Source organism: Triticum urartu, chromosome 7 (genome assembly GCF_003073215.2).
Source record: "Triticum urartu cultivar G1812 chromosome 7, Tu2.1, whole genome shotgun sequence".
Lineage (NCBI taxonomy): Eukaryota > Viridiplantae > Streptophyta > Magnoliopsida > Poales > Poaceae > Triticum > Triticum urartu.
The window spans coordinates 221,752,015-221,768,047 of record NC_053028.1 but is presented as its reverse complement, the minus strand read 5'-3'; the positions used below and the strand labels follow the sequence as shown (position 1 = coordinate 221,768,047).

The following is a 16,033-nucleotide window of genomic DNA, read 5'->3' as shown; positions in this document are numbered from 1 at the left end:
GTTTGTGGTTTTATGATTTTGTGTTTACACACAGGCCCTACAACTTCCCAAATGTTGCGAAGCGCACTGCATATTGTTTTTAGTGACCCCCAATTCGACAATTTATGCTAGAATTGCTCTTACAGCCGGATAACAATATGGTAGAAATCACAAAAAGATAATGTTAAACTAAGTAGAAATCACCAAAAAAAAACTCCAGGGCTAAAAAAATCTCAAAAGTTGTAGTTGAACTCATCATCTTTGCACAATCATAGCTCTCATCAACGATAGTCAACGTTGAGAAATTCATGCACTGAAATACCTACAATATATGTAATGACTAAATCGCGTTAAAGTATTGTAATAGTAGATCTTCACCCTAGTCTAGACAGGCAATTGTACCGGCATTGCCACACTAGGGCGATGATCTTTCTCGTAAATGCTTGAAAGAAGGGACTGCCGAAGAAAACAACGTTGTCACTGAGGATGACGCAGAGCAACGTTCTTGGACATAACCCAAAACCAACCCGTAGTCACGAAGAACAATGGGAATAAAACTTACAAGTATGGATGGCAGCGGGGCTGCTCCCCACCAGAGAGTGCCTTCCCATCCCCATCCCCATTTAGCAATCAGGGACACTTTCTTTCTCGTCCCCATCCCCATCAGGTTCAGGGATTAGGTTCCCATTCAGAAGACAAACTGAAACAACATTGTGATATTTTCATGATCTTTTGGACATGCAAAAACACCTGGCTTTTGTAACATATACATAGCATAATAAAAATAAAATAACTTTTATACGCCAAATCACAAACAATAATGCGCTAGAGACAACATTACATATACACGTATGATTTTGGGGCATAGCAGGGGATGGGATGGGGTAGACCTTCCCAACCCCATCCCCGCATTAGATTGCGAGGATCAAATATGTTCATACCTTTCTTTAGGGAAACACTTTGTATCTATTCATGAAACATCATGCAGTACAAAAAACGTTTTTTGTACTGCATGATGTTTTTGCAGGAACGAGACAATTGTCATCCGTACTTACAAGCTCTTAGTAACGGCGGAACAAGCTCCACCAGGAGACGAAATGTCCTTCCCTTTTGGCTTACTATGGTTGGAGGCAAAGCATTGACATGAGCTCGCAAATTAACATGAATTTGGTCATTTTTCTATTTATAAATGTGATTTATCATCACTGGAACTGTTGTTTTTCTATTTGAGTGGTGCTCAATTGATAACAGAGAACCTCAAAGTGCAATGTTTATTTTGTTTCTTCCAAGTGTAACATTGTATATATTTAATTGAACAGTAATGCTATTCAGTTGACTTTTGTTGGGAGAGGATGGCAAATCGAACATTTTTATGGCACCTTATATTGTCACGGGACGACAAATTCGGTTTGCGAGCACATCGAATCCTAACAAAGAAAATGAACTGAAACAAATTTGCCATGCTTGTCATCTTCGTCCGACATAATTTGCCATGCAAATTGTTTGTATTTGCCATATTTCTCAGCTGACATTTGCTGGTTGAGAGACCTTTTATTAAATAGGACTCTAATATCCAGCAAACGTCAGATTTTAAGACATGGCAAATCAAATGTTTTTCATGACAAACTATGGCAATTTTAGTTGATGAGCATGACTATCTATTTCAGTTTATTTTAATTTTTATCAGAAAATTATCATGCTTGCAAATTAAACCTGTCATCATCCCACATCAATATAAACTTGTCATCATCAAACATCAATAACATTAGATTTGCCATGCCTAAAAAAAATCTGAAGTTGGATTTCAGCAATTTATCGTTAAAATATATATTCAAAAGCACCTAAAATATTATAATTTAGGATTGTAGGACTTTACCCTCCCCAAAGGAAAGGAGCCCTTTCAGAAATTCTCAATGGCCCCAAAGGGCCAAAGAGGGGGTTTGGAAATAGTTTTCAACCAGCAATTGACACACCTGTGTATAACCTCACTAACTGCGTCATTGCCCCAAGCGCAAAGATGCTTCCCAACGTGCGCCCACCCCGTGGTCTTATCACCTCCTCCACCTCTCCTTCCTCGGTCGCCAACCGATGTGGGACAAAAGACATAAACGCAGCGACCCTGCCTGCCGTACCGGCTCTCCTCTCATGGGCCGCGTCCCGGACGAGGCAGCGCCGCAGGCGAATGGGCCGCGTCCAAGGCAGGCATCGTGTTCCTCTGCCACCGCTGCTGGCGTGCGCGATCCGCTACGCTGAAAATGAAAAGCGAGATATCGCCTTCGTGCACGTGTGGCCGTCTGAAAATGTAGCATCAGTGCATCACGAACGAGAAAAGAGCAAAGCTACGTGATTCTGCTGCTGCTGCGGCTGTCGGCGACAGCAGCAGACAACGCGTGGCCTGCCCATCCCCCGTTCCAGTCCACGGTGAACTCAACTGAAACCCTCCACCCTCTCAAACTTCTCGTGTAAGCACGACGGAGATCGAGCATCTAGCACCCGCTGCTGGCCAGCCAGGTGAGGCGACTCTGACAGCGGCAGAGCAAAGCCACTTGTACACTGACCGGTGAGTACGCGTCGTTGTGGCGCACCGGCGACCGGTGGAGTGACGGCGAAGTCTATACCACAAGGGGTCAGGCCAGGCACGAGCACGACCCGGTCGCCGCGCGCGCGCTGGGCTCTGCCTTTCCGTGTGTCGGAAGCGAGCGCAGCTGCCTGTGAGCGTGAGTGTGAGTGATCGGCGTACGTAACAGCAAGGGGGCGTACGGCAGCAAGTGGTTAAAAATCCGGTGAGATTTGTCGCGGGATTGCCGGCTGGGGGAGCCACCTCGCCTTTCCGATGACATGGACCTGTTGTAGGGAGAGCTCAAGAGTGAAGAGAACCTACTCCCTCACCCACAACAGTGCGCCCTCCCGCTGCCGCCGCTTGTTTGCTTTGCCACTCTTTCCTGCGTGCTCTCCCTCTCACCTGCTGCTGCCAATATCTCAATGCCCACCAACCTGAAGATTCACCGCACCATCTCCCACTGGTACTAGTAGTATCCACCCCGTCTTCGTGTAGCTGTGCCCGTGCGGGATTGTTTCGGAGCCACCGGAGCCGGGGACTTCTCGAGATAAGCTGATGTCGCCTGGGACTCGGGCATCGTAAAACAGAGGTCTGTTCTTACCTCAGCGTTCCGTGTTCTTGTTCCTGTTGCTCCGGTGTGCCTTGCTATGAGATTCTCTCGGTGTACATGTCCTTGCGCTCTTCTAGGATTGATGTGCCGTTGATTCTTAGCTTCATTATTGGGTCGATATTCATATCCTGTAGCTCCACTTTCAGCTCTCGCATCTCAGTATATATGCTCTGCTAAATGCTGGAATGGGCACTGAAACCAGCTGGTTGATCAAAGGACACTTCCTTCGGCATGTTCAGATAAACGTCTCCACCTGCTCTTGACTTGATTTCTTTGGCCACTTTGCAGTTCTAGTGCCCCTGACCAACCAGCAAGTCCCCTTCTCAAGTTGGTTTTTTCGCTCTGCCCTGCCATGGGTAAGCCTAGAGGGAAGGCCAAGAAATCCGCTGAGGATGCGAGGGACGACGACGACGGCAGTGGCAGCGAAGAGGCCGCTCCGACCGACCACAAGAGGAGCGGCAGTCCTCTGAAGCCTCTCGGGGACGACGGAGCCGGCGAAGAAGTGGAGGACATCGCCAAGGTCGCGGAGGCCGCAGACAGCGTGAAACCGGTCGTGCCAACCAAGGGTGCCGACGGCACGGTTGGCGGTAAAGTTCCTGACGGAGCGATGAAGAGGCCGCGGCGGCGCCAGCGGCGTCTGCAGGTGAAGCGAAGCTCCGAGTCGGTTGAGGACGTCGGCGACAAAGACGGTGACGACGTGAGGACGAAATCGAACGGGTTCCGGCGAAACGGAAGCCGCCGGAAGAACTCTACTCCCCGGCGGGCAGCCGAGGCGGGAGTAAGTGTCAGTGTGTGATCGGTGGGTTTAGCAAATGGGCATTGATAGGATGTGCTACTGATGCTGGTCTTTTACTTTTATGTTACTAGCACTACTCTACTAGCAGTACTTTGTTGCATGGATCGTCAAACGTACGTCTAGAATCTACTCCTAGATGCTTCGTGTCTGTGAGCATGAGCATGTTTTTTAGAGATTATGATGAGCATATGCCATCATGCCTAGTTGTATGTTCTTCCACTCGTTTTGGATAACAAGGTGGCTGTGGCCTTAGGTGACTTAACTGCACTGGCGGCTACTGTTACTAATTGATATAGTTTGTGTTGTACACACATTCTTGTCATGATAGAAACAAAACTAGATGTTGGAATCTGTGAATTTTTTTTGGTAAATGATTGTCGACCGGCCCAAGCGCTCGCTCACGTGAGTTACGGGCCCAAACACGTCTCCTTACCCCTATTATCTCTTCCTCCTCTCGATTTTCTCTCTCTCTCTGGTAGCCCCCCCCCCCCCACACACACACAGATCTAGCCCAGCCACGCCGCAATCGCAACCCCTTCGACGTGCCCCGTCCATACGAGCTCTCCTCCATGGTCGCCGCCTCCTCGACAGAGGCAACAAATTGGTGACCAGGAATTCCACAGCAGCGGGATTAGTTACAACCAACGGAAGACTTATTGAAATAATAGGGAATATTGTCATTTACAGATGTTGCGACCGGTGGCCATGGTTCCTAGGACCCGGCCGTACCCATGTTGCATGAGTCGACAACGACCAGTAGCTACCGGCCACCGATGTGCAACCGGCATGTCATTTTGCTGGAACTGGCGGACGAGAAGTTGCGACCACACACGACTATTGCCGGAACCAGCCAGCCAGCAAGGTCGTTTTTCCTGCAATCGACATTTTTTTCTAGAATTGACTGCATTTTTTATGGAATCGACCACACCGCTGGCAAGGGCAAAAAGCTGCAACTGGCAAGCAGAATTGTTGGAACCAGCTGAAATTTTTGCTACATCAATGGGAGTTATACTTTTGGGCGAGTAGCGCACAATCTGTGCTGCAACCAGTGTGGTGAGCGTCAACGGCGAGTGCGACAGGGGCTGTGCACCCGATGCTGCAACTGCATTGAGCAGAGCTGAAATCGTTGCCGGACGAGGCTTCATGTCAGCGTTGGCACAACTCCGACCATTCACAGCAGGAGCTGCAAGCAGCCATGGCTGAGCACGCCCGTCGAAGACGGGTGTTGTAGGAGGGCAAATATCGATGGAGATGGATGACAGAGGCAACGACCCTCAGGATCCCACCAGTTGGGCGGCGATTTCTCGTGCAGCGTGTGCGAGATATAATGCACGTTTGGGAAGAAAGGGGAAAGGATCAGACGACCAACAATACTCGATCTGGATGGCTCACATGCAACCAACCAAAATTTTGGCCCAGCCGACCGGCCCCTAGCTCCAGCCTTGGTATTTAATAAATAATACATGTTATTTATCTCTACTCCTAATGTCTCAGTTGGTAGTCCGTGTTTCGGGTTTTATTTTCGTCCCACCCGGTCTTTTTTGTTACTTCTTTGGTATTTCCTCCCACCTCCCCCTCAGCCGCGAAAACCCAAGGAAAACATGTCTCAGTTGGTAGTCTCCGTTTCGGATTTATTTTCGTCCCACCATTTTCGTCGGTTTTATTTCGCTGGTTTTTTTCGTCTTCCCTCCTACCCACGCGCTAAAAAAATCCACGTAGACTCCTCTCGATCCCGATTCCCCTCGACATACGATCGCTGCAGACGCACGAGATAGGGGAGGTGCGATCTCGCCGCCGCGGATCTTACAGCAGGGCGCACGAGAACTTCGTCGCCGACCTCACAGGGCGCACGAGATCGCCGCCGACGACCTTGTTGGGAAACGTAGCAGAAATTCAAAATTTTCTACGCATCACCTGAAGGAATATGCCCTAGAGGCAATAATAAAGTTATTATTTATTTCCTTATATCATGATAAATGTTTATTATTCATGCTAGAATTGTATTAACCGGAAACATAATACATGTGTGAATACATAGACAAACAGAGTGTCACTAGTATGCCTCTACTTGACTAGCTCGTTAATCAAAGATGGTTATGTTTCCTAACCATGAACAAGAGTTGTTATTTGATTAACGGGATCACATCATTAGGTTGAATGATCTGATTGACATGACCCATTCCATTAGCTTAGCACCCGATCGTTTAGTATGTTGCTATTGCTTTCTTCATGACTTATACATGTTCCTATGACTATGAGATTATGCAACTCCCGTTTGCCGGAGGAACACTTTGTGTGCTACCAAACGTCACAACGTAAATGGGTGATTATAAAGGTGCTCTACAGGTGTCTCCAAAGGTACATGTTGGGTTGGCGTATTTCGAGATTAGGATTTGTCACTCCGATTGTCGGAGAGGTATCTCTGGGCCCTCTCGGTAATGCACATCACATAAGCCTTGCAAGCATTGCAACTAATGAGTTAGTTGCGAGATGATGTATTACGGAACGAGTAAAGAGACTTGCCGGTAACGAGATTGAACTAGGTATTGAGATACCGACGATCGAATCTCGGGCAAGTAACATACCGATGACAAAGGGAACAACGTATGTTGTTATGCGGTCTGACCGATAAAGATCTTCGTAGAATATGTAGGAGCCAATATGAGCATCCAGGTTCCACTATTGGTTATTGACCGGAGACGTGTCTCGGTCATGTCTACATTGTTCTCGAACCCGTAGGGTCCGCACGCTTAAGGTTTCGATGACAGTTATATTATGAGTTTATGAGTTTTGATGTACCGAAGTTAGTTTGGAGTCCCGGATGTGATCACGGACATGACGAGGAGTCTCGAAATGGTCGAGACATAAAGATTGATATATTGGACGGCTATATTCGGACACCGGAAGTGTTCCGGATGATTTCAGAGAAAACCGAAGAGCCAGAGGGTTACCGGAACCCCCGGGGAGGAGTAATGGGCCATATGGGCCTTAGTGGAGAGAGAGAAGGGCAGCCAAAGGTGGGCCGCACGCCTCCTCCCCCCTGGTCCAAATTGGACTAGGAGAGGGGGGCGGCGCCCCCCTTTCCTTCTCCCTCCCAACTTCTTTCCCCCTCCTAGTAGGAGTCCTACTCCTACTAGGAGGAGGACTCCTCCTTGGCGCACCATAGGGGCCGGCCGGCCTCCTCCCCTTGATCCTTTATATACGGGGGCAGGGGGCACCCCTAGACACACAAGTTGATCCACGTGATCATATTCTTAGCCGTGTGCGGTGCCCCCTTCCACCATAATCCTTGATAATATTGTAGCGGTGCTTAGGCGAAGCCCTGCGACGGAAGTACATCAAGATCGTCACTACGCTGTCGTGCTGACGGAACTCTTCCCCGACACTTTGCTAGATCGGAGTCCGGGGATCGTCATCAAGCTGAACGTGTGCTAAAACTCGGAGGTGTCGTAGTTTCGGTGCTTGATCGGTCGTGCCATGAAGACGTACGACTACATCAACCGCGTTGTGCTAACGCTTCCGCTGTCGGTCTACAAGGGTACGTAGATCACACTCTCCCCTCTCGTTGCTATGCATCACCATGATCTTGCGTGTACGTAGGAATTTTTTTGAAATTACTACGTTCCCCAACAGTGGCATCCGAGCCTAAGTTTTATATGTTGATGTTATATGCACGAGTAGAACACAAGTGAGTGTGGGCGATATAAGTCATACTGCTTACCAGCATGTCATACTTTGGTTCGGCGGTATTGTTGGACGAAGCGGCCCGGACCGACATTACGCGTACGCTTACGCGAGATCGGTTCTCCCGACGTGCTTTGCACATAGGTGGCTTGCGGGTGACAGTTTCTCCAACTTTAGTTGAACCGAGTATGGCTATGCCCGGTCCTTGCGAAGGTTAAAATAGCACCAACTTGACAAACTATCGTTGTGGTTTTGATGCGTAGGTAAGATTGGTTCTTGCTTAAGCCCGTAGCAGCCACGTAAAACTTGCAACAACAAAGTAGAGGACGTCTAACTTGTTTTTGCAGGGCATGTTGTGATGTGATATGGTCAAGACATGATGCTAAATTTTATTGTATGAGATGATCATGTTTTGTAACCGAGTTATCGGCAACTGGCAGGAGCCATATGGTTGTCGCTTTATTGTATGCAATGCAATCGCGCTGTAATGCTTTACTTTATCACTAAGCGGTAGCGATAGTCGTGGAAGCATAAGATTGGCGAGACGACAACGATGCTACGATGGAGATCAAGGTGTCGCGCCGGTGACGATGGTGATCACGACGGTGCTTCGAAGATGGAGATCACAAGCACAAGATGATGATGGCCATATCATATCACTTATATTGATTGCATGTAATGTTTATCTTTTAGGCATCTTATCTTGCTTTGATTGACGGTAGCATTATAAGATGATCTCTCACTAATTATCAAGAAGTGTTCTCCCTGAGTATGCACCATTGCGAAAGTTCTTCGTGCTGAGACACCACGTGATGATCGGGTGTGATAGGCTCTACGTTCAAATACAACAGGTGCAAAACAGTTGCACACGCGGAATACTCAGGTTATACTTGACGAGCCAAGCATATACAGATATGGCCTCGGAACACGGAGACCGAAAGGTCGAGCGTGAATCATATAGTAGATATGATCAACATAGTGATGTTCACCAATGAAACTACTCCATCTCACGTGATGATCGGACATGGTTTAGTTGATTTGGATCAAGTAATCACTTAGAGGATTAGAGGGATGTCTATCTAAGTGGGAGTTCTTTAAGTAAATTAATTGAACCTAAATTTATCATGAAACTTAGTACCTGATAGTATCTTGCTTGTTTATGCTTGATTGTAGATAGATGGCTCGTGCTGTTGTTCCATTGAATTTTAATGCGTTCCTTGAGAAAGCAAAGTTGAAAGATGATGGTAGCAATTACACGGACTGGGTCCGTAACTTGAGGATTATCCTGATTGCTGCACAGAAGAATTACGTCCTGGAAGCACCGCTGGGTGCCAGGCCTGCTGCTGGAGCAACACCAGATATTATGAACGTCTGGCAGAGCAAAGCTAATGACTACTCGATAGTTCAGTGTGCCATGCTTTACGGCTTAGAATCGGGACTTCAACGACGTTTTGAACGTCATGGAGCATATGAGATGTTCCAGGATTTGAAGTTAATATTTCAAGCAAATGCCCGGATTGAGAGATATGAAGTCTCCAATAAGTTCTATAGCTGCAAGATGGAGGAGAACAGTTCTGTCAGTGAGCATATACTCAAAATGTCTGGGTATAATAATCACTTGATTCAATTGGGAGTTAATCTTCCAGATGATTGCGTCATTGACAGAATTCTCCAATCACGGCCACCAAGCTACAAGAGCTTCATGATGAACTATAATATGCAAGGGATGAATAAGACTATTCCCGAGCTCTTCGCAATGCTGAAAGCTACCGAGGTAGAAATCAAGAAGGAGCATCAAGTGTTGATGGTCAACAGGACCACTAGTTTCAAGAAAAAGGGCAAAGGGAAGAAGAAGGGGAACTTCAAAAAGAACAGCAAGCAAGTTGCTACTCAAGAGAAGAAACCCAAACCTGGACCTAAGCCTGAAACTGAGTGCTTCTACTGCAAGAAGACTGGTCACTGGAAGCGGAACTGCCCCAAGTATTTGGCAGATAAGAAGGATGGCAAGGTGAACAAAGGTATATGTGATATACATGTTATTGATGTGTACCTTACTAATGCTCGCAGTAGCACCTGGGTATTTGATACTGGTTCTGTTGCTAATATTTGCAACTCGAAACAGGGACTACGGATTAAGCGAATATTGGCTAAGGATGAGGTGACGATGCGTGTGGGAAACGGTTCCAAAGTTGATGTGATCGCAGTCGGCACGCTACCTCTACATCTACCTTCGGGATTAATATTAGACCTAAATAATTGTTATTTGGTGCCAGCATTAAGCATGAACATTATATCTGGATCTTGTTTGATGCGAGACGGTTATTCATTTAAATCTGAGAATAATGGTTGTTCTATTTATATGAGTAATATCTTTTATGGTCATGCACCCTTAAAGAGTGGTCTATTTTTATTGAATCTCGATAGTAGTGACACACATATTCATAGTGTTGAAGCCAAAAGATGCAGAGTTGATAATGATAGTGCAACTTATTTGTGGCACTGCCGTTTGGGTCATATCGGTATAAAGCGCATGAAGAAACTCCATACTGATGGGCTTTTGGAACCACTTGATTATGAATCACTTGGTACTTGCGAACCGTGCCTTATGGGTAAGATGACAAAAACACCGTTCTCCGATACTATGGAGAGAGCAACAGATTTGTTAGAAATCATACATACAGATGTATGTGGTCCGATGAACGTTGAGACTCGTGGCGGATATCGTTATTTTCTCACCTTCACAGATGACTTAAGCAGATATGGGTATATCTACTTAATGAAACACAAGTCTGAAACATTTGAAAAGTTCAAAGAATTTCAGAGTGAAGTTGAAAATCATCGTAACAAGAAAATAAAATTCCTACGATCTGATCGTGGAGGAGAATATTTGAGTTACGAGTTTGGTGTACATTTGAAAAATTGTGGAATAGTTTCGCAACTCACGCCACCCGGAACACCACAGCGTAATGGTGTGTCCGAACGTCGTAATCGTACTTTACTAGATATGGTGCGATCTATGATGTCTCTTACTGATTTACCGCTATCGTTTTGGAGATACGCTATAGAGACGGCCGCATTCACGTTAAATAGGGCACCATCAAAATCCGTTGAGACGACGCCTTATGAACTGTGGTTTGGCAAGAAACCAAAGTTGTCGTTTCTGAAAGTTTGGGGCTGCGATACTTATGTGAAAAAGTTTCAACCTGATAAGCTCGAACCCAAATCGGAGAAATGTGTCTTCATAGGATATCCAAAGGAAACTATTGGATACACCTTCTATCACAGATCCGAAGGCAAGACTTTTGTTGCTAAATTCAGAAACTTTCTGGAGAAGGAGTTTCTCTCGAAAGAAGTGAGTGGGAGGAAAGTAGAACTTGACGAGGTAACTGTACCTACTCCCTTATTGGAAAGTAGTACATCACAAAAACCTGTTTCTGTGACACCTACACCAGTTAGTGAGGAAGCTAATGATGATGATCATGAAACTTCAGAACAAGATACTACTGAACCTCGTAGATCAACCAGAGTGAGATCCGCGCCAGAGTGGTACGGTAATCCTGTTCTGGAAGTCATGCTACTAGATCATGATGAACCTACGAACTATGAAGAAGCGATGGTGAGCCCAGATTCCGCAAAATGGCTTGAAGCCGTGAAATCTGAGATGGGATCCATGTATGAGAACAAAGTATGGACTTTGGTTGACTTGCCCGATGATCGACAAGCAATTGAGAATAAATGGATCTTCAAGAAGAAGACTGACGCTGACGGTAATATTACTGTCTACAAAGCTCGACTTGTCGCAAAAGGTTTTCGGCAAGTTCAAGGGATTGACTACGATGAGACCTTCTCACCCGTAGCGATGCTTAAGTCTGTCCGAATCATGTTAGCAATTGCCGCATTTTATGATTATGAAATTTGGCAGATGGATGTCAAAACTGCATTCCTGAATGGATTTCTGGAAGAAGAGTTGTATATGATGCAACCAGAAGGTTTTGTCAATCCAAAGGGAGCTAACAAAGTGTGCAAGCTCCAGCAATCCATTTATGGACTGGTGCAATCCTCTCGGAGTTGGAATAAACGCTTTGATAGTGTGATCAAAGCATTTGGTTTTATACAGACTTTTGGAGAAGCCTGTATTTACAAGAAAGTGAGTGGGAGCTCTGTAGCATTTCTGATATTATATGTGGATGACATATTACTAATTGGAGTTTTCAATGAAAGACCTCGGTGAAGCTGCTTACATATTAGGCATTAAGATCTATAGAGATAGATCAAGACGCTTAATTAGACTTTCACAAAGCACATACCTTGACAAAGTTTTGAAGAAGTTCAAAATGGATCAAGCAAAGAAAGGGTTCTTGCCTGTGTTACAAGGTGTAAAATTGAGTAAGACTCAATGCCCGACCACTGCAGAAGATAGAGAGAAAATGAAAGATGTTCCCTATGCTTCAGCCATAGGCTCTATCATGTATGCGATGCTGTGTACCAGACCTGATGTGTGCCTTGCTATAAGTCTAGCAGGGAGGTACCAAAGTGATCCAGGAGTGGATCACTGGACAGCGGTCAAGAACATCCTGAAATACCTGAAAAGGACTAAGGATATGTTTCTCATATATGGAGGTGACAAAGAGCTCATCGTAAAAGGTTATGTTGATGCAAGCTTTGACACTGATCCGGACGATTCTAAATCGCAAACCGGATACGTGTTTACATTAAACGGTGGAGCTGTCAGTTGGTGCAGTTCTAAACAAAGCGTTGTGGCGGGATCTACATGTGAAGCGGAGTACATAGCTGCTTCGGAAGCAGCAAATGAAGGAGTCTGGATGAAGGAGTTCATATCCGATCTAGGTGTCATACCTAGTGCATCGGGTCCAATGAAAATCTTTTGTGACAATACTGGTGCAATTGCCTTGGCAAAGGAATCCAAATTTTAGAAGAGAACCAAGCACATCAAGAGACGCTTCAATTCCATCCGGGATCTAGTCCAGGTGGGAGACATAGAGATTTGCAAGATACCTACGGATCTGAATGTTGCAGACCCGTTGACTAAGCCTTTTCCACGAGCAAAACATGATCAGCACCAAGGCTCCATGGGTGTTAGAATCATTACTGTGTAATCTAGATTATTGACTCTAGTGCAAGTGGGAGACTGAAGGAAATATGCCCTAGAGGCAATAATAAAGTTATTATTTATTTCCTTATATCATGATAAATGTTTATTATTCATGCTAGAATTGTATTAACCGGAAACATAATACATGTGTGAATACATAGACAAACAGAGTGTCACTAGTATGCCTCTACTTGACTAGCTCGTTAATCAAAGATGGTTATGTTTCCTAACCATGAACAAAGAGTTGTTATTTGATTAACGGGATCACATCATTAGGTGAATGATCTGATTTACATGACCCATTCCATTAGCTTAGCACCCGATCGTTTAGTATGTTGCTATTGCTTTCTTCAGGACTTATACATGTTCCTATGACTATGAGATTATGCAACTCCCGTTTGCCGGAGGAACACTTTGTGTGCTACCAAACGTCACAACCGTAATGGGTGATTATAAAGGTGCTCTACAGGTGTCTCCAAAGGTACATGTTGGGTTGGCGTATTTCGAGATTAGGATTTGTCACTCCGATTGTCGGAGAGGTATCTCTGGGCCCTCTCGGTAATGCACATCACATAAGCCTTGCAAGCATTGCAACTAATGAGTTAGTTGCGAGATGATGTATTACGGAACGAGTAAAGAGACTTGCCGGTAACGAGATTGAACTAGGTATTGAGATACCGACGATCGAATCTCGGGCAAGTAACATACCGATGACAAAGGGAACAACGTATGTTGTTATGCGGTCTGACCGATAAAGGTCTTCGTAGAATATGTAGGAGCCAATATGAGCATCCAGGTTCCGCTATTGGTTATTGACCGGAGACGTGTCTCGGTCATGTCTACATTGTTCTCGAACCCGTAGGGTCCGCACGCTTAAGGTTTCGATGACAGTTATATTATGAGTTTATGAGTTTTGATGTACCGAAGTTAGTTCGGAGTCCCGGATGTGATCACGGACATGACGAGGAGTCTCGAAATGGTCGAGACATAAAGATTGATATATTGGACGGCTATATTCGGACACCGGAAGTGTTCCGGGTGATTTCGGAGAAGGAAGAGCCGGAGGGTTACCGGAACCCCCGGGAGAAGTAATGGGCCATATGGGCCTTAGTGGAGAGAGAGAGGGGCAGCCAGGGTGGTCCGTGCGCCTCCTCCCCCTGGTCCGAATTGGACTAGGAGAGGGGTGGCGCGCCCCCCTTTCCCTCTCCCTCCCCACTTTTTCCCCCTCCTAGTAGGAGTCCTACTCCTACTAGGAGGAGGACTCCTCCTGGCGCGCCTATAGGGGCCGGCCGGCCTTCCTCCCTTGCTCCTTTATATACGGGGGCAGGGGGCACCCCTAGACACAAGTTGATCCACGTGATCATATTCTTAGCCGTGTGCGGTGCCCCCTTCCACCATAATCCTCGATAATATTTAGCGGTACTTAGGCGAAGCCCTGCGACGGTAGTACATCAAGATCGTCACCACGCTGTCGTGCTGACGGAACTCTTCCCCGACACTTTGCTGGATCGGAGTCCGGGGATCGTCATCGAGCTGCATGTGTGCTAGAACTCGGAGGTGCCGTAGTTTCGATGCTTGATCGGTCGGGCCGTGGAGACGTACGACTACATCAACCAAATGCTTCCGTTGTCGATCTACAAGGGTACGTAGATCACACTCTCCCCTCTCGTTGCTATGCATCACCATGATCTTGCGTGTGCGTAGGAATTTTTTTGAAATTATACGTTCCCCAACATCACCAAGATCAATCTATGGAGTAATCTAGCAACGAGGGGAAGGAGAGTGCATCTACATACCCTTGTAGATCGCTAAGCGGAAGCGTTCAAGTGAACGGGGTTGATGGAGTCGTACTCGTCGTGATCCAAATCACCGATGATCCTACTGCCGAACGGACGGCACCTCCGTGTTCAACACACGTACAGCCCGGTGACGTCTCCTACGCCTTGATCTAGCAAGGGGGGAAGGAGAGGTTGGGGAAGACTCCATCCAGCAGCAGCACGACGGTGTGGTGGTGGTGGAGGAGCATGGTACTCCAGCAGGGCTTCTCCAAGCACCGCAAGAGACGAGGAGGGAGAGGGGTAGGACTGCGCCAAGAAGGAGATTGAATCGTCTCTATGGCAGCCCAAAACCTCAAGTATATATAGGGGAGGGGAGGGGCTGCTCCCCCACCTAGGTTTCCACCCCTAGGGGTGGCGGCCAGCCCTAGATCCCATCTAGGGGGGCGGCCAAGGGGGGAGAGAGGGGGGCGCACCACTAGGTGGGCCTTAGGCCCATCTGAGCCTAGGGTTTGCCCCCTTCCACTCTTCCTTGCACCTTGGGCCTTGGTGGGGGGGCGCACCAGCCCACCTGGGGCTGGTCCCCTCCCACACTTGGCCCATGCAGCCCTCCGGGGCTGGTGGCCCCACTTGGTGGACCACCGGGACCCTCCCGGTGGTCCCGGTACACTATCGGTGATGCCCGAAACACTTCCGGTGGCCAAAACCATACTTCCTATATATTAATCTTTACCTACGGACCATTCCGGAACTCCTCGTGACGTCCGGGATCTCATCCGGGACTCCGAACAACATTCGGTAACCGCGTACATACTTTCCCTATAACCCTAGCATCGTCGAACCTTAAGTGTGTAGACCCTACGGGTTCGGGAACCATGCAGACATGACCGAGACAACTCTCCGGTCAATAACCAATAGCGGGATCTGGATACCCATGTTGGCTCCCACATGTTCCACGATGATCTCATCGGATGAACCACGATGTCAAGGACTTAATCAATCCCGTATACAATTCCCTTTGTCCATCGGTATGATACTTGCCCGAGATTCGATCGTCGGTATCCCGATACCTTGTTCAATATCGTTACAGGCAAGTCTCTTTACTCGTTTCGTAACACATCATCCCGTGATCAACTCCTTGATCATATTGTGCACATTATGATGATGTCCTACCGAGTGGGCCCAGAGATACCTCTCCGTTTACACGGAGTGACAAATCCCAGTCTCGATTCGTGCCAACCCAACAGACACTTTCGGAGATACCTGTAGTGGACCTTTATAGCCACCCAGTTACGTTGTGACGTTTGGCACACCCAAAGCACTCCTACGGTATCCGGGAGTTGCACAATCTCATGGTCTAAGGAAATGATACTTGACATTAGAAAAGCTTTAGCAAACGAACTACATGATCTTTGTGCTAGGCTTAGGATTGGGTCTTGTCCATCACATCATTCTCCTAATGATGTGATCCCGTTATCAACGACATCCAATGTCCATGGTCAGGAAACCGTAACCA

The 16,033-nt window shown here is 46.9% G+C and overlaps 1 protein-coding gene and 1 non-coding gene across 2 annotated transcripts; one reads left to right on the top strand and one right to left on the bottom strand.

The window, feature by feature from the left end:
• Positions 1 to 1,847: 1,847 nt before the first annotated feature.
• On the bottom strand, positions 1,848 to 1,998 carry LOC125526072. The gene has a single exon (XR_007291539.1). It is a non-coding gene; the product is annotated as a U4 spliceosomal RNA (small nuclear RNA).
• A 787-nt stretch (positions 1,999 to 2,785) lies between these two features.
• On the top strand, positions 2,786 to 4,280 carry LOC125522945. The gene is made up of 2 exons (XM_048687985.1): positions 2,786 to 3,128; positions 3,438 to 4,280. Exon 2 carries the CDS (start codon positions 3,502 to 3,504, stop codon positions 3,943 to 3,945), a length of 444 nt encoding a protein of 147 aa, XP_048543942.1. The 5' UTR covers positions 2,786 to 3,128; positions 3,438 to 3,501; the 3' UTR covers positions 3,946 to 4,280.
• Positions 4,281 to 16,033: the final 11,753 nt, after the last annotated feature.

Bases quoted from the DNA above. Each gene is read 5' to 3' on its own strand.
- LOC125522945 (XM_048687985.1), top strand. From the start codon at position 3,502: ATGGGTAAGCCTAGAGGGAAGGCCAAGAAATCCGCTGAGGATGCGAGG.